This window comes from Silurus meridionalis, chromosome 26, assembly GCF_014805685.1.
Source record: "Silurus meridionalis isolate SWU-2019-XX chromosome 26, ASM1480568v1, whole genome shotgun sequence".
NCBI lineage: Eukaryota > Metazoa > Chordata > Actinopteri > Siluriformes > Siluridae > Silurus > Silurus meridionalis.
In genome coordinates this window covers 4,206,222-4,224,197 of record NC_060909.1, presented here as the reverse complement: position 1 = coordinate 4,224,197, position 17,976 = coordinate 4,206,222, and the positions used below count along the sequence as shown (strand labels likewise).

Here is a 17,976-nt window from a genome sequence, read left to right as displayed (position 1 = left end):
TAGTGAAGTAGGAGTCGGACAGCCGGACGAGCTCTTTTACACGTTTAATTAATTGAACAGAACTGAACGATAAACCGATATGCAGCACCCCTCTGTTTCACCCTACGATGTGGTTTCAGAACAAATTTCCTTTTGTAAATTATCAGTGGCTCCTTTCGATTTAATTAAAGTCGCCCTGGTGCGGTTTATGAAGTCGTCGGAGAGGTGATATGCTAAGAGGATCCATCCTTATTAAAGTCTATTATATGAAGGAAGTCGTTATCGATATAAAAAGCTACTTGAGCTGTTAAAAAGCCACTACGCTGATGGGACAGGTATATACATTTTTGTACAAAATAAATAAATAAATCTGCCAAATAGGTGATTTGTAGCACTTAGTTTAATGGTATACTGGTGTGTAAGAATCTCGTTCAACACCGATTACATCCTGAACATAGCAAATAATTGAAAGTTAACACATTCATATCTGGCTGTAGATGTCTGGAGATTGGAGGAAGGTCTTTGCTTCCCCCTATTGTCTAGAAGAAGAAATGCAATCTATTTTTCTACCTATAATGAAATAGTTTTAATATTTTTTTATGACTGGGATGTCAATGCTTTCAAAAGCCATTATGTTAGCTTTTATATTTTTACAGGGACTAGTCATAAGTTAGTCATTTTCTCTTTTACAGACTATACTATACAATATAATCATTTCAAAAGGAAGATATATTATAGAGGCTTTAAAAAAGAATTTTAAAGCGGGTCCACAAATTTTGAGTGCCTTATTTAACATCAGTCATTTCCCTCAGGACTCTCAAGTCATCCCAGAGGTCATTTTTACCCCATCAGATTAAAAAAAAATGATTTTAGCAGTGTGCTTAAGTATTTCAGGACTTGACACAATTGACTGCTGAGGCTTTTCTGGAGTTTCCGCTTGCCACGTTGACGTTTGTGCGCCGACCTGTCTAAAACGCTGTTAAACGCCACAAAAGGAAATGACATCAAACATGCACAAATGCCCACCGTTTAAGTACAACTTTTATTAATACTGGGATCATCACAGTGCGTTTTGTTACATTAGCAGTGACTAGTTAACAAAAAAAAGATAGAGAATAAATCTTACCAAAAAGGAATATTTGTCATCAGCAATAAAGACAGATTAGCTTCAGAAAAAAAAATTACAATAAATTAAAGTGAAAAAGGACAGAGATATAGAAGCAGAACAGAGACGGGAGCACCTGTAGTCTTGACTACATTGGAGAAATAGGAGGATGTGATTTGTACAAAAAAAAAAAAAAAAAACGCACACTTTATTTCTCTTCACAAATAGGAGAACTAGGAAAGTGGTTTGAAGGACAGTGGCTAAGATCAGGTTACATCGATGCCGTGTTCCAGGGTTCGTCAGTGTCAAAGCAAAAGTGTTTCTGTGAACGGAAAACCAAGAAATCTTTTTTTTGTGCAGAAGACAGAAAGACGCTGTTCAGAGATCTGGCCAGGTTGCCATGGTGCCTGCTTGCATCACTCTGTCTGTTTGGCAGCGCTAATGACACGAGGAAGCATAGGTTCCACTGATGGCTGATATTTCTGAGCTCGAGTACGAGTGGGTGAGGACGAGGGGGCATTATACATGTAAATCAGGCCATCAGCAGAAAGACGATGAGCAACGCGAGGCCGGGCGGATGAAAGACATGCTGCACTTTGAGTCTTAGACTTCCAAAACACAATGAACACAGGAGAGTTTGTGTTTTTATACTTTTTCTTTTTTTTGGAACGGCAGCTAGCATTGTCCAGACACCGCAAGGTCACAAGCATCACAAGCAACAATTGTCCTAGCCTCGCTAATCTGCATTTGGTAAACAAATTGCAATGTTTATAGGTCATTTCATAAACTAGGCAATTTCCTATAGATAATTATTTGGACATTTTCATTCACCCGTGCACCTTAGAATGTGAAATCAAGGAAATGCCCGGAGGTGAGATTTTCCTAATCAACAGGAAAGAACAAAAGCGAAAGCAGACTATCGTGTAGGAACGAGTTGTCGTGTAGTTGTAGTCTAGTGCTCAGGAACTGTGATCTGGTTCCTGGGAAGTCATATGAACTGCTAAAATTTATATCCGAAGCCGCTGATGAGTTTCGCAAAAGGAATAGGAATGAGTGAGAACAGAGCTTCGCTCAGTCGTCTGTGCTACGCTAGATATCAATTTTCATCAGAAGGATTTCATTAGCTTCTCGTGCAGACATGGTGTGCAGCTCAAACACACACACACACACACAATCAGTGTGCTGTTTAAAATGCACTAGCATAGAAAATACAAAATAATAGCATAAAAAGATGGATGTTTGACTGTCGGCTGCAGATGAATAATGCATGAGGAAAGAATTTTAACAAGCACGGCCTATGGTGGAAATGACGGAATTGGTGAATGATGCAAAGAGGTCTGTTAGGGAAAAAGGAAAAAAATAAGACAGGTGAGTCACCTGAGTACAGAAACCGGTGAAAGAGAGCAAGTGTGCGTTTTGCACCTGTGTGTTATTTGAGTGACGGTTTACTTCAGTGGTGCCAATAGGTAGATTTCCGCTAGATTTATCGGAATCGGTTATACACACACACGCCTTGTTCACTGCCTCTGGCAGTTCGGGTTCACGTTTTTAGTCGCGTGATACATGCACGAGTTTAATACTGCATGGTTTTGCTTTTGTTATGTAAAGCAAATCCAATTAGAAAGAAGTCGCTGTATATGCCGAAGAGAGCTTGAAATAGCTGTTTTTTGTGGAAAGGCTGTAAAAATGAAGTGAGGATGTTGCCTAAAATTAAATATTGCAATGAAAGGCCTGACCAAGTCATTTAGGTTCACTGGAAATTACAATAAACATGAAGGATTTGGTCATTCGGCCATGCTGAGTGCAGTATTATAGATATTACACACTGCTCTACTGTGCTCGTCTTTTATTTGGGCGTTTAGAGTTGAACAACTTGTACACTAGACTCATCGTACACGGGTTTCCTTCGAGATAATGTCTAGAGACGGGCTAAAAAATGTCTTTAAACATCTGTATAGTATATGTTATACTTCATCTTCAGTCTGATGGAAACATTTCATTGAAAAAACTGCAAATGATTAGGTTTTCTGTTTGATATTCAAGCAATAGGCTTGAGAAGAAGAAGAAGAAGAAGAAGAAGAAGACAGTAATGATAATGAAGAAGCATGTTATGTTAGATTACAGCAAAGGGGAGATCAAATTGTCATTTTTCAAGGTGCACAACATGAAACGTTCGAGATAATCTGCTGAAACGATTTGCACATATTAGAAACCTATATCGCCAATAGAGGGCGCAATACTAACTCATGTAATGCATATTCCCTGTATCTTGTATTTTTGAGGAAAAAAATCCCACTATCTGAGTCTGTAAAATAGGGTCACCGTGTGAATTACACTCATTCTCACACTGTCTATTAGTTCCAATGTTTTTTACTTCCCGAGTAGTTTAAACAAGCAAACAAAGACACATAGCTATCTACAATGTAGACACCAGGCAGATCTCTTTCGAATTTCTCGAACATCTTGACAATATAATCCCAAGCATATGATAGTTGTGCCAAACAGTATAACCTAGCATGCTAACACTGCATGCTAGGTTACTGACCTGCATGTAGATATGCAGGACAACGCGTTCGCAAAAGTACATCTGTTACGCATTGTCACTGAAATTTTTGTAATTGTGCTGCAACTCAAGAACCCTGACGTTTGAAACGTTTCCTCACAGCAATATTGCTTGCGTTTGTGTACAGATATCTGGCTGGTTTTCCAGCACAGAGCATTAGAAGTCGTTGTGTCTGTGTACTAAATAACTTGATTAGCTATCTGTCTGTATTATGTATATTTTTTTGATGCAACTAATCAGATAATCTGTGTAGGTTGTGCAGAAGAATTGAAAATGAGCTCCTGGAATGGAATTTAAAACCCTTGGTAGAGAAAAAAACAGCGAGAATCGAGAATTCTGTAATAGTTTTCTTCTTATTATGTCTCCATCTTCCAATCATTCTTATTTACATTTCTGTAAATTTGTATCTTCTATACTTTTTTTAGTCTGTTCTGCTTCTAATATCCTCCCTTGGTCTTTCACTGCGCAGGTTCGTATTAGGGTCAGTATGAAATATCCGAGCGATGTCATTAGCACGTTACGCATTCAGACAGTATATAAATGCCAAATTATTATCAGACGTGAAATATTGCTGTCATAGATTTGACCTTTACTTTTTTTTTCCACAGACTTTGGACATTATTTTGAGAGCAGTACACTTACTGTCCACCCTCTTTTTTTAGTCTATGTATCTGCTGTATATATATAGGATTATATATACAGCGCTAGACTGTACGTCTTGAAAGAGTGATCATCATCGCACCTGGCATGTAACACCAGTCTTGTGCCCCTTTCACACCATTCCTTCAGAGGCAGTCCTTCACTCAGCAGATACACCTTTTTTTATTTCCTAAAAGACAGGCATTCCTAAAACAGAGTGCTCTATTTATGCAAAATAAATAATTCCCCCACCCCTCCAAAAAAAAAAAAGGAAGAATATATTAATAAGTATTAAGTGTCCATTTAGTCGCACATGTAGTGGTCACTTGGAGTGACAGAACTACGCAAGACGACAGGGTTATAGTGAACCAGGGGAGCACAGAAGGTCACTCACAGACACATACTACAGGACTAAACAGTGTTTTGGCCACTGATTCCGACTCCAAAATCCAAAAAGCGTTCTTTTATTTCGTCACGCTGTGAAATGGGTACTCACAGGAAACCGCTGTGTCCATGCGATGGTTTTTTTTTTTCTTTTAATAAAATGCCACATTTCATAACACGTCCTATTTTCTAGATCAGGCAGTGGAATGCTCACGTTATAAAGCACTGGATGTCTGTCCTTTGCCTTCTGTGTTTCTCGTCCTTGTTTCTCTCCCAGATTCTTGACACACTTTTTCCTTTATTGTTTCTTTTCCGTAAGACTACCAGGTTTGTGCCTTCATCTCAGCTCATTGACAAACCTCCAGGATTTCTAGCCGAGTCAGAGCGGTGTGGTCGGAGGCTCGTGATTCAATAAAACAACTCACCTCAATTAAAAAAAAAATTAAAAAAATGATAAATTCTCAAAGAAAAACACTTCCCAACCAAATTCACTCTTTCAGTAACATATCTTATTCACTTTCCTTTGCACTCTTTTAACTATCACGCCACAGCTAATTTCTTTTTACACCCGTTATTGCAAGGGGTGCTTAACGACAGCTGTGTATGGCCAGAGGTCAATCAGTTTGGTGATATTTAGGCATGAATTTGGGGCTGGAAAATGGCAAGTTAGATCATAAATCATGGCTTTCAAATATTTCTGAGAAGCTTTGTCAAACTTCTGTATTTGGATTCTAGTTACATGCTATACGTTATGTATTTATTTATTTACTTGATACCGCGTTAGCTATTATTGACATTTCTATTAATATCACTTTTGACAGTCAGATTCACTCAGAAATCCGGTAACTTATGCTGGATGCCGAACTAGCAATATGGATTATAAGCATTTTTATTACTTTATATTACCTAATCCTTAATACAATTCTGTCAGGTTAAGAATGACTTAAAAATCCTGTCAGAGGGTTGGGTGTAGAATTGTTCTGGATTAGCTAGCCAGCTAAAAATCCTGTAAGAAAGGGGACAAATCGCCAAACTGTGCTGGACCTCGGCGCTAAATTCAGCCCCTTGCTAAGCAGTTCTAGTCCTCTTAGCATTTACTGTATACAGTGCAGCTACACTGCCCCCTAATGGCCAACACTGTGTCTTCAAAGTGCTTTGCTTCCTCATTGCACGTCTTGGCTTCCACTTCCTTCCCCCACTATCAAAAACAGAACCGAGTTCCTCCAAGGCTTTTAACAACATCTGTACCTCCATGCATTCCAACTATTCTTGTAATTCTGTCTTTTTTCCCCCTTGTTAAACAGAAAGATTATTGCTCCACATTATAATGGCATTTGTTTTTAGGTAATTAAAAAAAGAAATACATACATCTGATATGCACACCTTCAACGTAAGGATCTGCAGTCAGGATTATTTGCTTGGATTTAAATGATTAAACAAGCTAAAAGAGGTGCGCTAATAAAAGAAGATAAATTCCATAACCACAAAGCTGACCTGCAGCAGAGCCCCGCTCATCTTCAGCCTGACTGACAGTCACACTGACCAACAGTGTGATGTCGCACAGCCGAATGTGACAGTGGGGTGAAATGCAGGAAGAGTCCCACCCCGACTGTCCTCCATTGATTAGATGAGCTTTTCCAGCACTAATTCCTGGAGTCCAGAACTAGGTTTTTTTTTGTGTTTTCAAAGATCCTTGTCCCCAAATGTTTCCTTGTTCTTGCATCTGCCCAGTGTCTTCCTAGAGCCTGACTATCCTGATATGATGGGTAGTGTTAATAAGACAAACATGCGTCCAGACACGCTACAAGTTACAGTGGCCTGAGCCTGTTGTTATTTAGAATTTTACTCCTATTTTTTTTCTCATGTTCGTTATGTTACTATAACGACTTCTTTTAAACATTTAATTGATATTTTTTTAAATCCTCTTCTTTTCATTCTCTACAGAGTCCACACAGAGTGCTTTTGATTTTTTTTTTAACTGCACCTTCATTTATCTCTCTAACAGCTGTCACAGTATGCGTGGTGCCGAGCGGTCGTTGGAGACGGTCTTGCGCAGCCGGACGCCTCGACGGATAGATACCAGCATGTCCTCTCCTTCCTGCGGGGGACATTTACTCTGAGGAACGGTCTGGCCCTCGGGTGCCAGTGAGGGGAAAGGGTACTGGCCATCTCCCAGGGCTTGGGCACTGGCTACCAGCTCACCAATCTTTTCCACAAGGCTATGCCGGTTAGCAGCTAGAAGCTGATCTTCTTCTCCTGGCTGCCCGTACACACTCATCTCAGCGCCTGCTGTGCCCCAAGCTGCGTTAGGTAGGCTGAGGCGCTTCGGTGAAGCCTTTACATACTCCATAGCAGCTGGGGAGGCATCATCTGCTGCGTAGAACACACACTCCTCACTGCCCACACGTGCCGGAGGCCCCGGATATCCACCGGGCGAATCAGGTATAGTGGGTGTCTTAACTGGCACTATGGGTGGCCGGATAGGGATAGGGCCAGCGTTGGAGAGAGTGCGCCTCACACCAGGCTTTGTGGAGGGTGTTCGGCGGATAGTGGCCGTCCCGTGACTGCCTGGTCCTCCACCACCAACTCCTCCTTGGGCGCCCATGGCGCTGGGCAGTCCAGCCGTACTGGCTGGCCTTTTGGTCTGGATCATGCGGCGGTAGTTCTGAGCAATATTGCTGTGCCGTGGGATTGTGGACGATTTGTCAAATTCCGACTGACCATCGGCTTCAGTGTCACCATTTACAGAGTAGCAATCATAATCAGAGCCTGGGGGGATAAGAAAGAGGAAATAAGTAAACAGGAAAGCAAGCACAAGAATATTTTAGTTGTATTTTTGAATTGTAAAAAGAAAAATAATTCCGTTCTACAGATTGTGTTTAACTGGAATGGACCAATTTTGCAGCAGTGCTTCATGTTCTAGATTACATGCTTTGATTAGAAAGACTGTCACCAACCAAGGCCTGCGGATTTCTGTTAGATTTGTGTACATTACAAAGATTTCAGCCGGCTACTTTGACTAAGAAAGTAAATGTTATTTGTTACTGTATTTAAGTACCTTTTTATTTCGTTCCTTTTTATTTATGAGCGGATAAAAACTTAACTGGTCCAGCACACAGCAAGCCACCAATCAGGGCTGAGCGCATGCTCTGTTTTGAATTTTGATTGCTGGTTGGTGTATCTACTTATCACTAACATACAGTTTAACAAGTTTCGAGAGGAATACAATAAGTGATGTAAGAACCTCCTGACTCTAATTTGCCACAAATCCAAATTTTTTGAAGTTTTAAAAAGAAGATTTTGGGTAATTTTAATAGATATCTATCTGTGTTTGGCAAGATAAGATCATTTTATTAATAGATTGGTGTGCTTAGAGTAACATTAGAGTCTTTTCACATAAACTGAGTTGATTAAGCAAAGAGTCTTGTGACAAAATTGATAATATAATATCAATATATCATTATAAATCAGAGCTGCTCCCTCTAATTACCTCCTTTGGTAAACCAGTCACCAAAATACTTAAGTACATTTGAAGGCAAATACTTTTGTACTTTTACTCAGGTGAAAGTTTAAGGGGAGCACTTTCACTGGAGTAATATTTTACCTAGTGTATCTCTATTTTAACTCAAGCACGTGGATTATGTACTTTGTCCACCACTGCAAAATCACTATCAGTGCTCATCTAATACTTCTCAATATCTGGTGGCTGTTGATGAGATTTCCTGTCACTGTTTTACCAACTTAATTAGCTAATCAATATCTATATTAAACCTTTCCTGGACTTACTATTGGCTGCAATTTAACGTGTTTGTGTGTGTGTGTGTGTGTGTGTGTGTGTGTGTGTGTGTGTGTGTGTGTGTGTGTGTGTGTGTAAGATAAACATGAAGCTTTACCTTGGGAAGGAATGGTATCCTCAGAGCATGATGGCGTGGTTGTCTGAGTGCTGTATCCACTCGAGTATTGAAGTGAGTCCCTACTGCTCTTCTGCTGTTCCATACTGAGGCCACGAGTAAGCACCATGGCCAGGTCGCTAGCTGCAGGGGAAACCTCCTCACAATGCTGAAAAAAATGAATAAATGTACAAAAAAATGTTGTACAATAATGTTACATTATTTATCTCATTTAAAGTGATACATTATATAGTATGGGGGTAAAAGGCGGACATTATCACTTGTACATGCTTATGGAAGATCAAATTCTAGATTTAGTCCCTGCTTTGCTGTTATGATAACCTCCATACTTCTGGAAATGGGGTTTCCTCAAAAAAGGGGATTTGTGTTTATTCAGACATCAGTAAAACCAGGCACTGACATCGAGTCCATCCTAGACATCAATCCACCACAGGATGCCATGGGCACACATTTAAACACTCATTCGCTCCTACTCCAAATTCAAGTCATCACTTCCCCAGCAAGTGTGTTTTGGAGAGGTGGGAGTGTGCCAATAAACCTGGAGGAAATTTATGAGTAGACAGGAGGAAAGAGAAATGACCCTTCCTGAGGCAACAACAATACAGATTGCAACACCGGTGGCTTCCGTTCAGATACATTATATCCGTAAAGCTGTAGGGGGATCATAGCTCCACTACAGTGAGATTTTTTTTAAAGGATTACCCTCTGTATGCATCCAAATAAATGGTCCCTTTATACACAGACCAGGGATAACTTTATGACCAGCAATCAGGCATAACATCATGACCACCTGCCTAATATTGTGTTGATCCTCTTTAGCTGCCAAAACAGTCCTGACCCTTTTGATCATTAACAGAATCTACTTCTTGAGCCATTTGTGCTACAGTTGCTCATCTGTTGGATTGGACCACACAAGCCAGCCTTCACTTCCCTCAATGAGCCTCGGTCAACCATGGCCCTGTCGCTGGTTCATCACTGTTTCTTTTCCTTAGACCACTTTGATAGATACTGACCACTGCAGGCCAGAAACAGCCAACAAGAGCTGCAGTTTTGGAGATGCTCTGACCCAGTTGTCCAGACATTACAATTTGGCCCTTGTTAAAACTCGCTCAAATTTTTACGCTTGCCCATTTTTTCTGCTCCTTACCCATCAACTTTGAGGACAAAATGTTCACTTCACCGGTCATAATGTTATAATGTCATAATGTTATGCCTGGTTGTTGTATAACTATCAGTTGACTAAATTGAAAGGGTCTCATATTGTATTTTATATATTTTTTTTTAAATCAACATGCCTGCATAGATTAGTTTCGGAAGACCTGAGTATTCATTGGTCTCCTACTTCTATGTGGCACCTTTACCTAAACAGGAAGTAAATTACAGTGCTTCAACTGGTATTATGCTTTTATGACCATTACCTTAGCTGCAATAGTAGCAGGTGTCATCCTGGGCCTTTGGGGATCGTCAGGATGTACCCCAGCATAACCTTGAGACTGGGGTGATGATTCTGATTCTCTCGTCTCCTTCCTTCTCTGGAGGGTGCTGGCTGCTGGCTGCTCAAGCAAGCCTGCCTTGGACCAGTCCTGAAGCAGTAAGTGTCATTTTTTAAACTGAAAATTAACAAGCTATTTCCGTTTTTCTTTCGGATAAGAAAACCTGCCCACTATCCAGCAGTTTGAGTATCCTTCCACGTACTCTCGATGTGCGCCTTTAGCACTATCCTGCTCAATTTGTGTTAGAGTCAGGTGAACTCTAAGATGTACCATCCTTGTCCTGCTCCGTTTATCAAATCTCCAAACACAGAGATTTAAAATCAGGATGGAGGTAAAAAAAAAAAAAAAGGCTGGTGTTAACAAGCAAAATGAGGTAATGAATGAAGTTAAGCAGGAAATGAAATAAAAGCAATTGAAAAATAAGCATTATTCAAGACGAGCAAACGTAGAAGCAAAACAAAAGAAAAAAAATATCTGCAAAGAAATGTGCCCATGGGAACAAACCTTCCAGCAAGGAACCTTTGATGTGGGAGAGGAAGTGTTGGATCCAGGGGAGCGACTAGAGGGTGGGGACGCAGGAAGTATGACAGAGAAAGGCCTGATGGAGCCAGTGTGAGATAGAGCAGGACGGAAGGTAGCGAAGGATGAGCCAAACTGCGGAATGGAGAGACAAGATTCAGACAGTGAGAATACGTAGCAATCACACAGCCTTGTGATCCGGAAGCACAGGCCGAGTAGGGGGACAAAATATGAGGGCAAAAAATAGATCAGTTGAGGTTGAAGCATTTGCTCATTCCTTACAGTCCCATAACCATCCATTAATATTAATATTTAGTTAACATTTTGATTAAGAAAAAAACTCATTAGAAAGGCTAATTATAATTCTTAAAAATTCTTATATCCCACTTCATATGTCAAAAGATTTTACCTCAGAATGTCATTTAAGGATAATTACGAACATTATGACCACGTGCCTATTATTGTGTTGGTTCCCCTTTTGCTGCCAAAACAGTCCTGTATTAACAGCATTAACTTCAACAGCAATATGAGCTACAGGAGCTCGTCTGTTGGATCGGATCACACGGACCAGCCTTTGCTCCCCACGTGCATCAATGAGCCCACGACCCTGTCCCCGTTTCACCACTGTTCCTTCCTTGGACAACTTTTAATAGACACTGACCACTGCAGACCAGGAACATCCCACAAGAGCTGCAGTTTTAGAAATGCTCTGACCCAGTCATCTAGACATCACAATTTTTTCCAAATCCTTAAGCTGCCCATTTTTCCTGATTCTACTTTGAGGATAAAATGTTCACTTGCTGCCTAATACTATATATATCCCACATACCAAAAGGTGCCATGATGAAGAGATAATCAGTGTTATTCACTCACCTGTCATAAACTTATAATGTCATAACATTATAACTGATCGGTGTAACTAGTGGTGGGATTTGAACTCATAACCTTCTGGTCAAACGTCCAAAGTTTTAGCCACAACCACTTTTACGATGTGCTAGATTTGCTTCATTTTAAAAAGGTTGATTAAATGCCAAATTATATATATTGTATATATAATTGTATGTAAAGTGTGTGAACAGAGCATATAAAATAGAATCAGTAATGTGTGCAAATAAGAGAAATGGAATATGCCAAGATTATGGATGCACCCAACTGTTCACTTGGAATGAATAAAATGTAAAGTACATACTCACAAGTTTAAAATGACAGCAGGAAAGGATGGCCTAATAGAACATGTGCTAACTTTATTTGTGAATAATTAAGTAATTTGTGAAGACCAAATGGTGGACATACATGACTATGCGGTATTTAACTGGTCCACTTTCTGTACCCAAGTTTGCTCAAAACATCGGATGGATGGTGGAGCAGAGAAAACAGCTTTGACAGAAAAGACATGTGAAAATGCTCATACCACCTTGTCCATATTTAGCTCCAGTAACACACAAGCCTGTGGATGAAAAATAGGACAAACAAATCAACAGGTATGTGAACTTACTGTTGTAGGAGAACTGCATTCACTCACTGACTGACATGTTTCTGAAGCCTCTGAAGATGCTGAACTCGATGACTTCTACAGAAAAAGAAAGAAGAGAAAAAAGTTAGACATTGTAGTCCTGTCCTAGTTGTATTCTCCTTTCTATATACACTGTATGGAGAAAAGTTTGTGGACCTGACCATAAGATTTGTATGTGTTTTTTAAACATCCCTGTCCACATTTATTTCCCATTTCCTGTAATAATAACCTCTTTTTTTAGGTTTTGGAGGGTGGTTGTGGAGATTTGTGATCATTCAGCCATAAGCTCAATAGTAAAGTCAGGTACTGATAAGGATTCCAGTTCACATTCCAGTTCATCTCAAAGGTATTTGATGCATTGAGTGGAGAGCTCTATACCACACTATGTCTCTGTTATTGTGGTAATGGTTTGTGGAAGAACCGCATGAAGCTCATATGGAAAAGCCTGAAAAAGTCAGTTGTCCCAATAATTTTGTCCATACATTCTAGTGCACTTGGTCATTCAATTAACATTGTTCATCTAACATTACAAATGGTTGCTTCTTCAGCTGATGTCGTTTATTAAAATACTGTAAGGTTGAGCTCTGATTTACAATTACACACCTAAACACAGAAAATGGACACAAACACGTTTAATACTGTAGACGCTTCACTGTAATGTCAGCACTCTGCCTGTCTGGTAAAGATTCTACCAATGTCTTGAGATGGGTCCTCTGAGTAACCTACTTGTTTTTTAAATTGCAGATGCCACTTAGGAGAAATTGGCTGTTTGTACTGTTTGTTTGAGTTGTTTTATTGTATATGTTTGTGTGATGGATGGATGAGCTGAACATATTCCAATTTTTTTTTTCCCTGGTATTTTGTATTTGGCAATTCTGGCAATTCATTATTATTCATTGAATTGTTTTAAAAACTGTTCAAATGTTGATGATCACAAATGTCATTAATAATAATAATAAACTTTGTTAATAAAAAAATATATATAATATTTTTTTAAGTTTTAACTGTGATGTATGTATGTACCGAACTGAATTTTGTGTTCCTTTACACTCCTATATATAAGCAGAAATATTTGTGCAAAATTCAAACAATTAGCATAATTAAGAATGCTTAATTTGCATAAGTAGATGCCATTTTGTTTTTTTTTTTCCAAAAAGTAGTAATCGACAAAAATTTGTAAGAAAATCATTGTTTTAAAAGGTGTAACTCTTACATTGCGAGGCTGTAATACCTGGCTTGTGAAGTCCGAGGGCATGGGCGAGGGGGGTTTGGAGTAGATGTTGGCATCCTGAGAGATGAAGCCCGAGTCGTGGGAGGAGACACTACTCAGGCGGTGGGCACCTCCTGGAGGCGGATGTGCCAGGCTGCGGTAGCGACAGGACGAACTGGGTGAGTGAGTTTGTGAGCCTCCTGACGAGCGAGAGGCACTACTGTGGGCGCTGTTCACACTGCTGTAGGGTGAGGAGGCACGGCAGGCACGAAGGACACAGATGAGTAGAGGGTGAAGGGATGAAGGTGATGTTCAGGATGGTGTGAACAGAAATGAGCCATGCATTGTAATGTTGAGAAAGGCAAAAAGGAAAGCATGAGAAAATACGAATGGATATATGGAGGATGTGATAATTAAAATGTTATGGTGATGAGACAAAAAGGTCACAGCATTTTGATTAAAAGTCAAGTCATGTGATGAGTGGGATGCAACAATATTAATAATGAAAAAATAGCCAAGGAAACAAAAATGTTGAATTTGTTTAAAAAGGGGGTGAAAGAGGGAGGAAGAAGAATCACATGGAAAACACACAGGTTGGAGAAAGTGTAAGAACGAGTGACACCCGGGTATGAGCTGACATTGTTTAGGACATAAGGCCTTGCATGGACTTCTGCCATAGTGTCCATGCAAGGCTACACAAACATACACAGATATGGACACACGATGGCACTTTCATACGGCACACTTCCGTAGACAAACACTTTAGTTCTCTGAGACTCGTTTATTATCTCGATTTGCAAGCTGAAAGAACTATTTAGTAACTATTTTTCTTTGGTTATTTATACATTTTCAGCAGCTTATAGATTATACTTATTCAGAATTCACAAGTGGGGAAGTGGACAATCAAAATTTTGACTCAATGTAGTTAAAATCAACTTATTTTATCTTCTTTTTTTTTTTTACATTTATAGAAAAAATATAGTGAAGAAAGAAAGAACCTTGACTCTGATGTACATGTACTCAATTGGCCTATAATCTACACCAGATTTCATCATTTATAATTAACACATGATGTGTGTTAATGAGTTAATTTGTTAACTAATGAATTGGTTACCTAATTAATTAATTAATATAAAGTTTTAATTTGGTATAATACATTCACATTAATGTTTGTTTTTTGCTTGTTCAAATGTTAGAAAGATATCAGAGGGATGTCGGTACTATTCAGATGTAAACTTTTCCGACACATTAAAAGTTTTTATGACTTTAATTTTCTCTGTAAAAAGAAATATGTCTAAAATGAGAGCACTCTGAGGCTGGTGAGGGATGATTGTATGAATTTCCATTGGAAAAATGCTGGTATTCAAGATATAATAAGAAATCTCTATCTATTCATCTATCTATATAAATATAAGGTAACAGGTGCTTTTATACTTCAACACAGTGAAATTCTTTCTTTGCATATCCCAGGATTGTTAGGAGGCTAGGCTCAGCCATACAGATCCTCTGGAGCACTGAGGGAGAAAATTAAAAGACTAAATAATTTAGCTTTGAGATGGTTACAATCCTGATTTGTTGAATTAGATGGACCTAATGTTATGCACAAAGCAGTCTGCATTGTGACATTGTGTAACCACTGCTCAGTACAGCTCAGTTTGCTAAAGCACTCAGAACCTGAGTCATTTATCGCAAAATCGACAGACGTACACCATGTCAGATTACACCCCCTGTAACACATCAGTGAAGTTCAATAGCCCACAGTGCAGTAAAAGGCCCCCTCATAGGTAATTATGGTTTCATATGATCATTCAAACTGGGCCATTAGTGCTTTGTTTGTAATGGGCACCCAGACTGGAACAAGATCACAAACTGATATGTTAACATGAATCTTGAAATACAGAAACCGAATGAACACGATGTATGAGCTGGAGCAGCAGGTTGAAAAACATGCAGGCACCACTTGAAAAGAACTCCCACCAGAAAGCTCAAACATTATCCATACATGTCACTCCAAGGCAACTGCACAATCAAATGATGTATAGATATGCAACAGGAACATTAAAATATAGGCAGGAAGAATGATCTCTTCTTGTCTTACCTGCACATGCTGCTTTTTCTCGAGCCAGAGCTACTAGGGGAGGATGGAGGTGTCTGGTAGGACCAGCTGTAGTCTGAACCTTTCAGATCCTTTATCACCTGATATGGGAAAATAGAGACAAATCCAAATATATACATACAGAATACACACATACATATATACATATATTCATATATATATATATATATATATATATATATATATATATATATATATATATATATATAGACAATAATAAAAGGTACATGTGGGTGAACCCATGATAATGTTTTTACTTGGTTGAAGGTACACTTGAAAGTTTGTCATGCTAACGATGTAAATGCTATTTATACTACTGACTAAAAATATGGAGCACCTGACTTTCACACCCCACTATCACATCCACGTCTTTCCTAATCTGTTGCCCCAAAATTGAAAGTACAAAAAAAGTATTTTATCTTTGTATGTTTAGCATTGAGCCTCACAGAGCGCACCATATACAAAAAGACAATATACATAGACATATAGACACAGAAATACCTACTTATTACATAAATTATATATTATTCATTATATATTTTTTTACATTTTTATATATATATATATATATAGTCTCTCTCCCACTCGGTTGACTTTCTAGCAAAAGTGTAAATTTTTTTAAACATAATAAATAACATTGTTGGTGAATTTTTGTCAAATATAGTATACAATAAAGCTACATAAAATTATTTGCTTTGTGTATCGCAACTTGTTAGGAATTGGGATTAGCCATATGGTGTCCCTGGAGCACATAGAGATAAAAGCCTTATTCAAAGGCCCAACAGATTAGTGGTGCAGGAGCTCGACCACTAGCCTTCTGCTGAGAACCTTAAGCGTGATTTGAGCAGGACCGAATAACATTTCCATGATGATCTTTTTTCACAAAGCTTTCAGAAATAAAGCTAAGCATTTGCTGTATTTTTGTATTGAAAAAAGCGTGTTGTACCTGCTCACTGGCGGGCGGGAGTTTGTGGGGATCAGTTGTGAGCACAGTGAGGTCATCAATAATAGCCTGCAGATGTGTGATCTCTCCCAGCATTGCAATTTCTCCATTCTAATAGGTGAGAAAAATAGCAAAAACCTACTAAAGCAAACTAAATATTAATTAACTATTCAGATTATCGTCTTCCTATCGTATTCATCTTTTTTACATCTGTGCATCGGTATAAAAGTTAATGATGTGATGCACAAAAATGTCGGTTACGAGTAACAATTTGCATCGCGATGCATTATTTTGTAACATTTTTGCATCAGTATTTTTTTTTTATTTCTATATAATTATTAGTAGATGTTCTTTGCATTTATTATTTAGAAAGTGACCAATAATATGTGACCAATATTTGATATGTAGATCGATTTCTCCTCGCTAATCTCGGACAAGTTCTCTCATCACCACTGAGAGTACTGTGTCCTGCGAGTCACATAGAATACAGATTAACATGGCAGAGGTAGAGCTGCATCTTCCTGAAGACAGAACAGAATAAGAGCATCATTTAATCTTTTTTCTTTAGTTTTTTTGCACAACAAAGGCCTGTTTGTAAAGTAAATTTATGATTTGCTGTCTGTCTGAACCAAAGAAATAATATCTAACTATATGTAGCATTCTGAATTGCATAGGATAATTTTTTTTCATTTGCATTGTATTGCAATGAATTGTATTGTGTTGAATTGAATTGAATCAGAATCGAATCGGAAGAAGGGTGAATCGTATCGTATTCCATCGGTAGCTGTTTCATATGTAGCTTATTATTATTATTATTATAATTATTATTATTATTATAATTAGCTTATTATTGGCTATGCATCGGCCTCAGGAGATGCTCATTTCTACTGTATATTATTGCCATCATTTTAATATTTTATCAGCTCAAGTGCACTTCTTTGAATGACCACTTGGAGGCCTAAGGAAACAAGTTAACATTGTTGTTTGTGATCAGAAATGCTATACTATGCATCCTCCTGCTATTAAACTCACCACTACAGGCTGCAAAAAGCTGATAAAGGTACAGAAGCGTCCTCTTTCTTCCACCAGGGCGCGCCGTACCGCCTGCTTCTCCGTCTCCTCCATCAGCAGGTACATATCGTTCACATCCTGCATGGCACTGTCCAACTGAGGCTGCAGGTCCCCACGGCCTTCACAGAGAGACAGAGTGCAAGAACGACAGACGGAGGACAGGAAAGAGGGAGCGTCGAAAAACAGAAGGAAGAGGTATGGAAACAATAAGAAGTAATAGTGGAATAGCAATTTGGCATAAGGATCAGGAAATGGTCATGAATATTACAGTGAAGGTTCAGAACAAGACAGTGGACAAGAGAAGGAAGAAAATATAACGTAAAAAAGACAATGTCGACTTGAATTTCAGTCACAATACAAAATAAAGACATACAATAATCCATTCTAACTAGGATCTACAGTACACAGCTGATGGAGGACAAACAGGCTACATGTTCTATCGCTTTAGACACTCGCTAGACGCAATGAAATCTCTATAACATCTAATCAGGTTACTGTTAACTCGTGCAAATTGCTATTTGTGGCTAGAA

General features: G+C 38.8%; 1 protein-coding gene across 6 annotated transcripts in view; it reads right to left on the bottom strand.

Moving 5' to 3' along the window:
• Positions 1-1,002: 1,002 nt before the first annotated feature.
• The window catches only part of mtss1lb (MTSS I-BAR domain containing 2b), a 75,322-nt gene continuing 58,348 nt past the window's right edge, over positions 1,003-17,976 (bottom strand). For 2 of the 6 annotated variants that reach the window (XM_046840131.1, XM_046840132.1), the window contains 9 exons: positions 17,408-17,565; positions 16,379-16,486; positions 15,415-15,512; positions 13,338-13,557; positions 12,089-12,163; positions 10,579-10,728; positions 10,000-10,164; positions 8,564-8,729; positions 1,003-7,439 (listed from right to left, as the gene is read on the bottom strand). In XM_046840131.1, coding sequence (XP_046696087.1) covers positions 6,679-7,439; positions 8,564-8,729; positions 10,000-10,164; positions 10,579-10,728; positions 12,089-12,163; positions 13,338-13,557; positions 15,415-15,512; positions 16,379-16,486; positions 17,408-17,565 — 1,901 coding nt within the window. In that variant the 3' untranslated portion in view covers positions 1,003-6,678. The remainder of the gene's footprint in view (positions 7,440-8,563; positions 8,730-9,999; positions 10,165-10,578; positions 10,729-12,088; positions 12,164-13,337; positions 13,558-15,414; positions 15,513-16,378; positions 16,487-17,407; positions 17,566-17,976) is intronic. The other 4 variants (XM_046840133.1, XM_046840134.1, XM_046840135.1 and 1 more) reach the window with 3 other exon arrangements.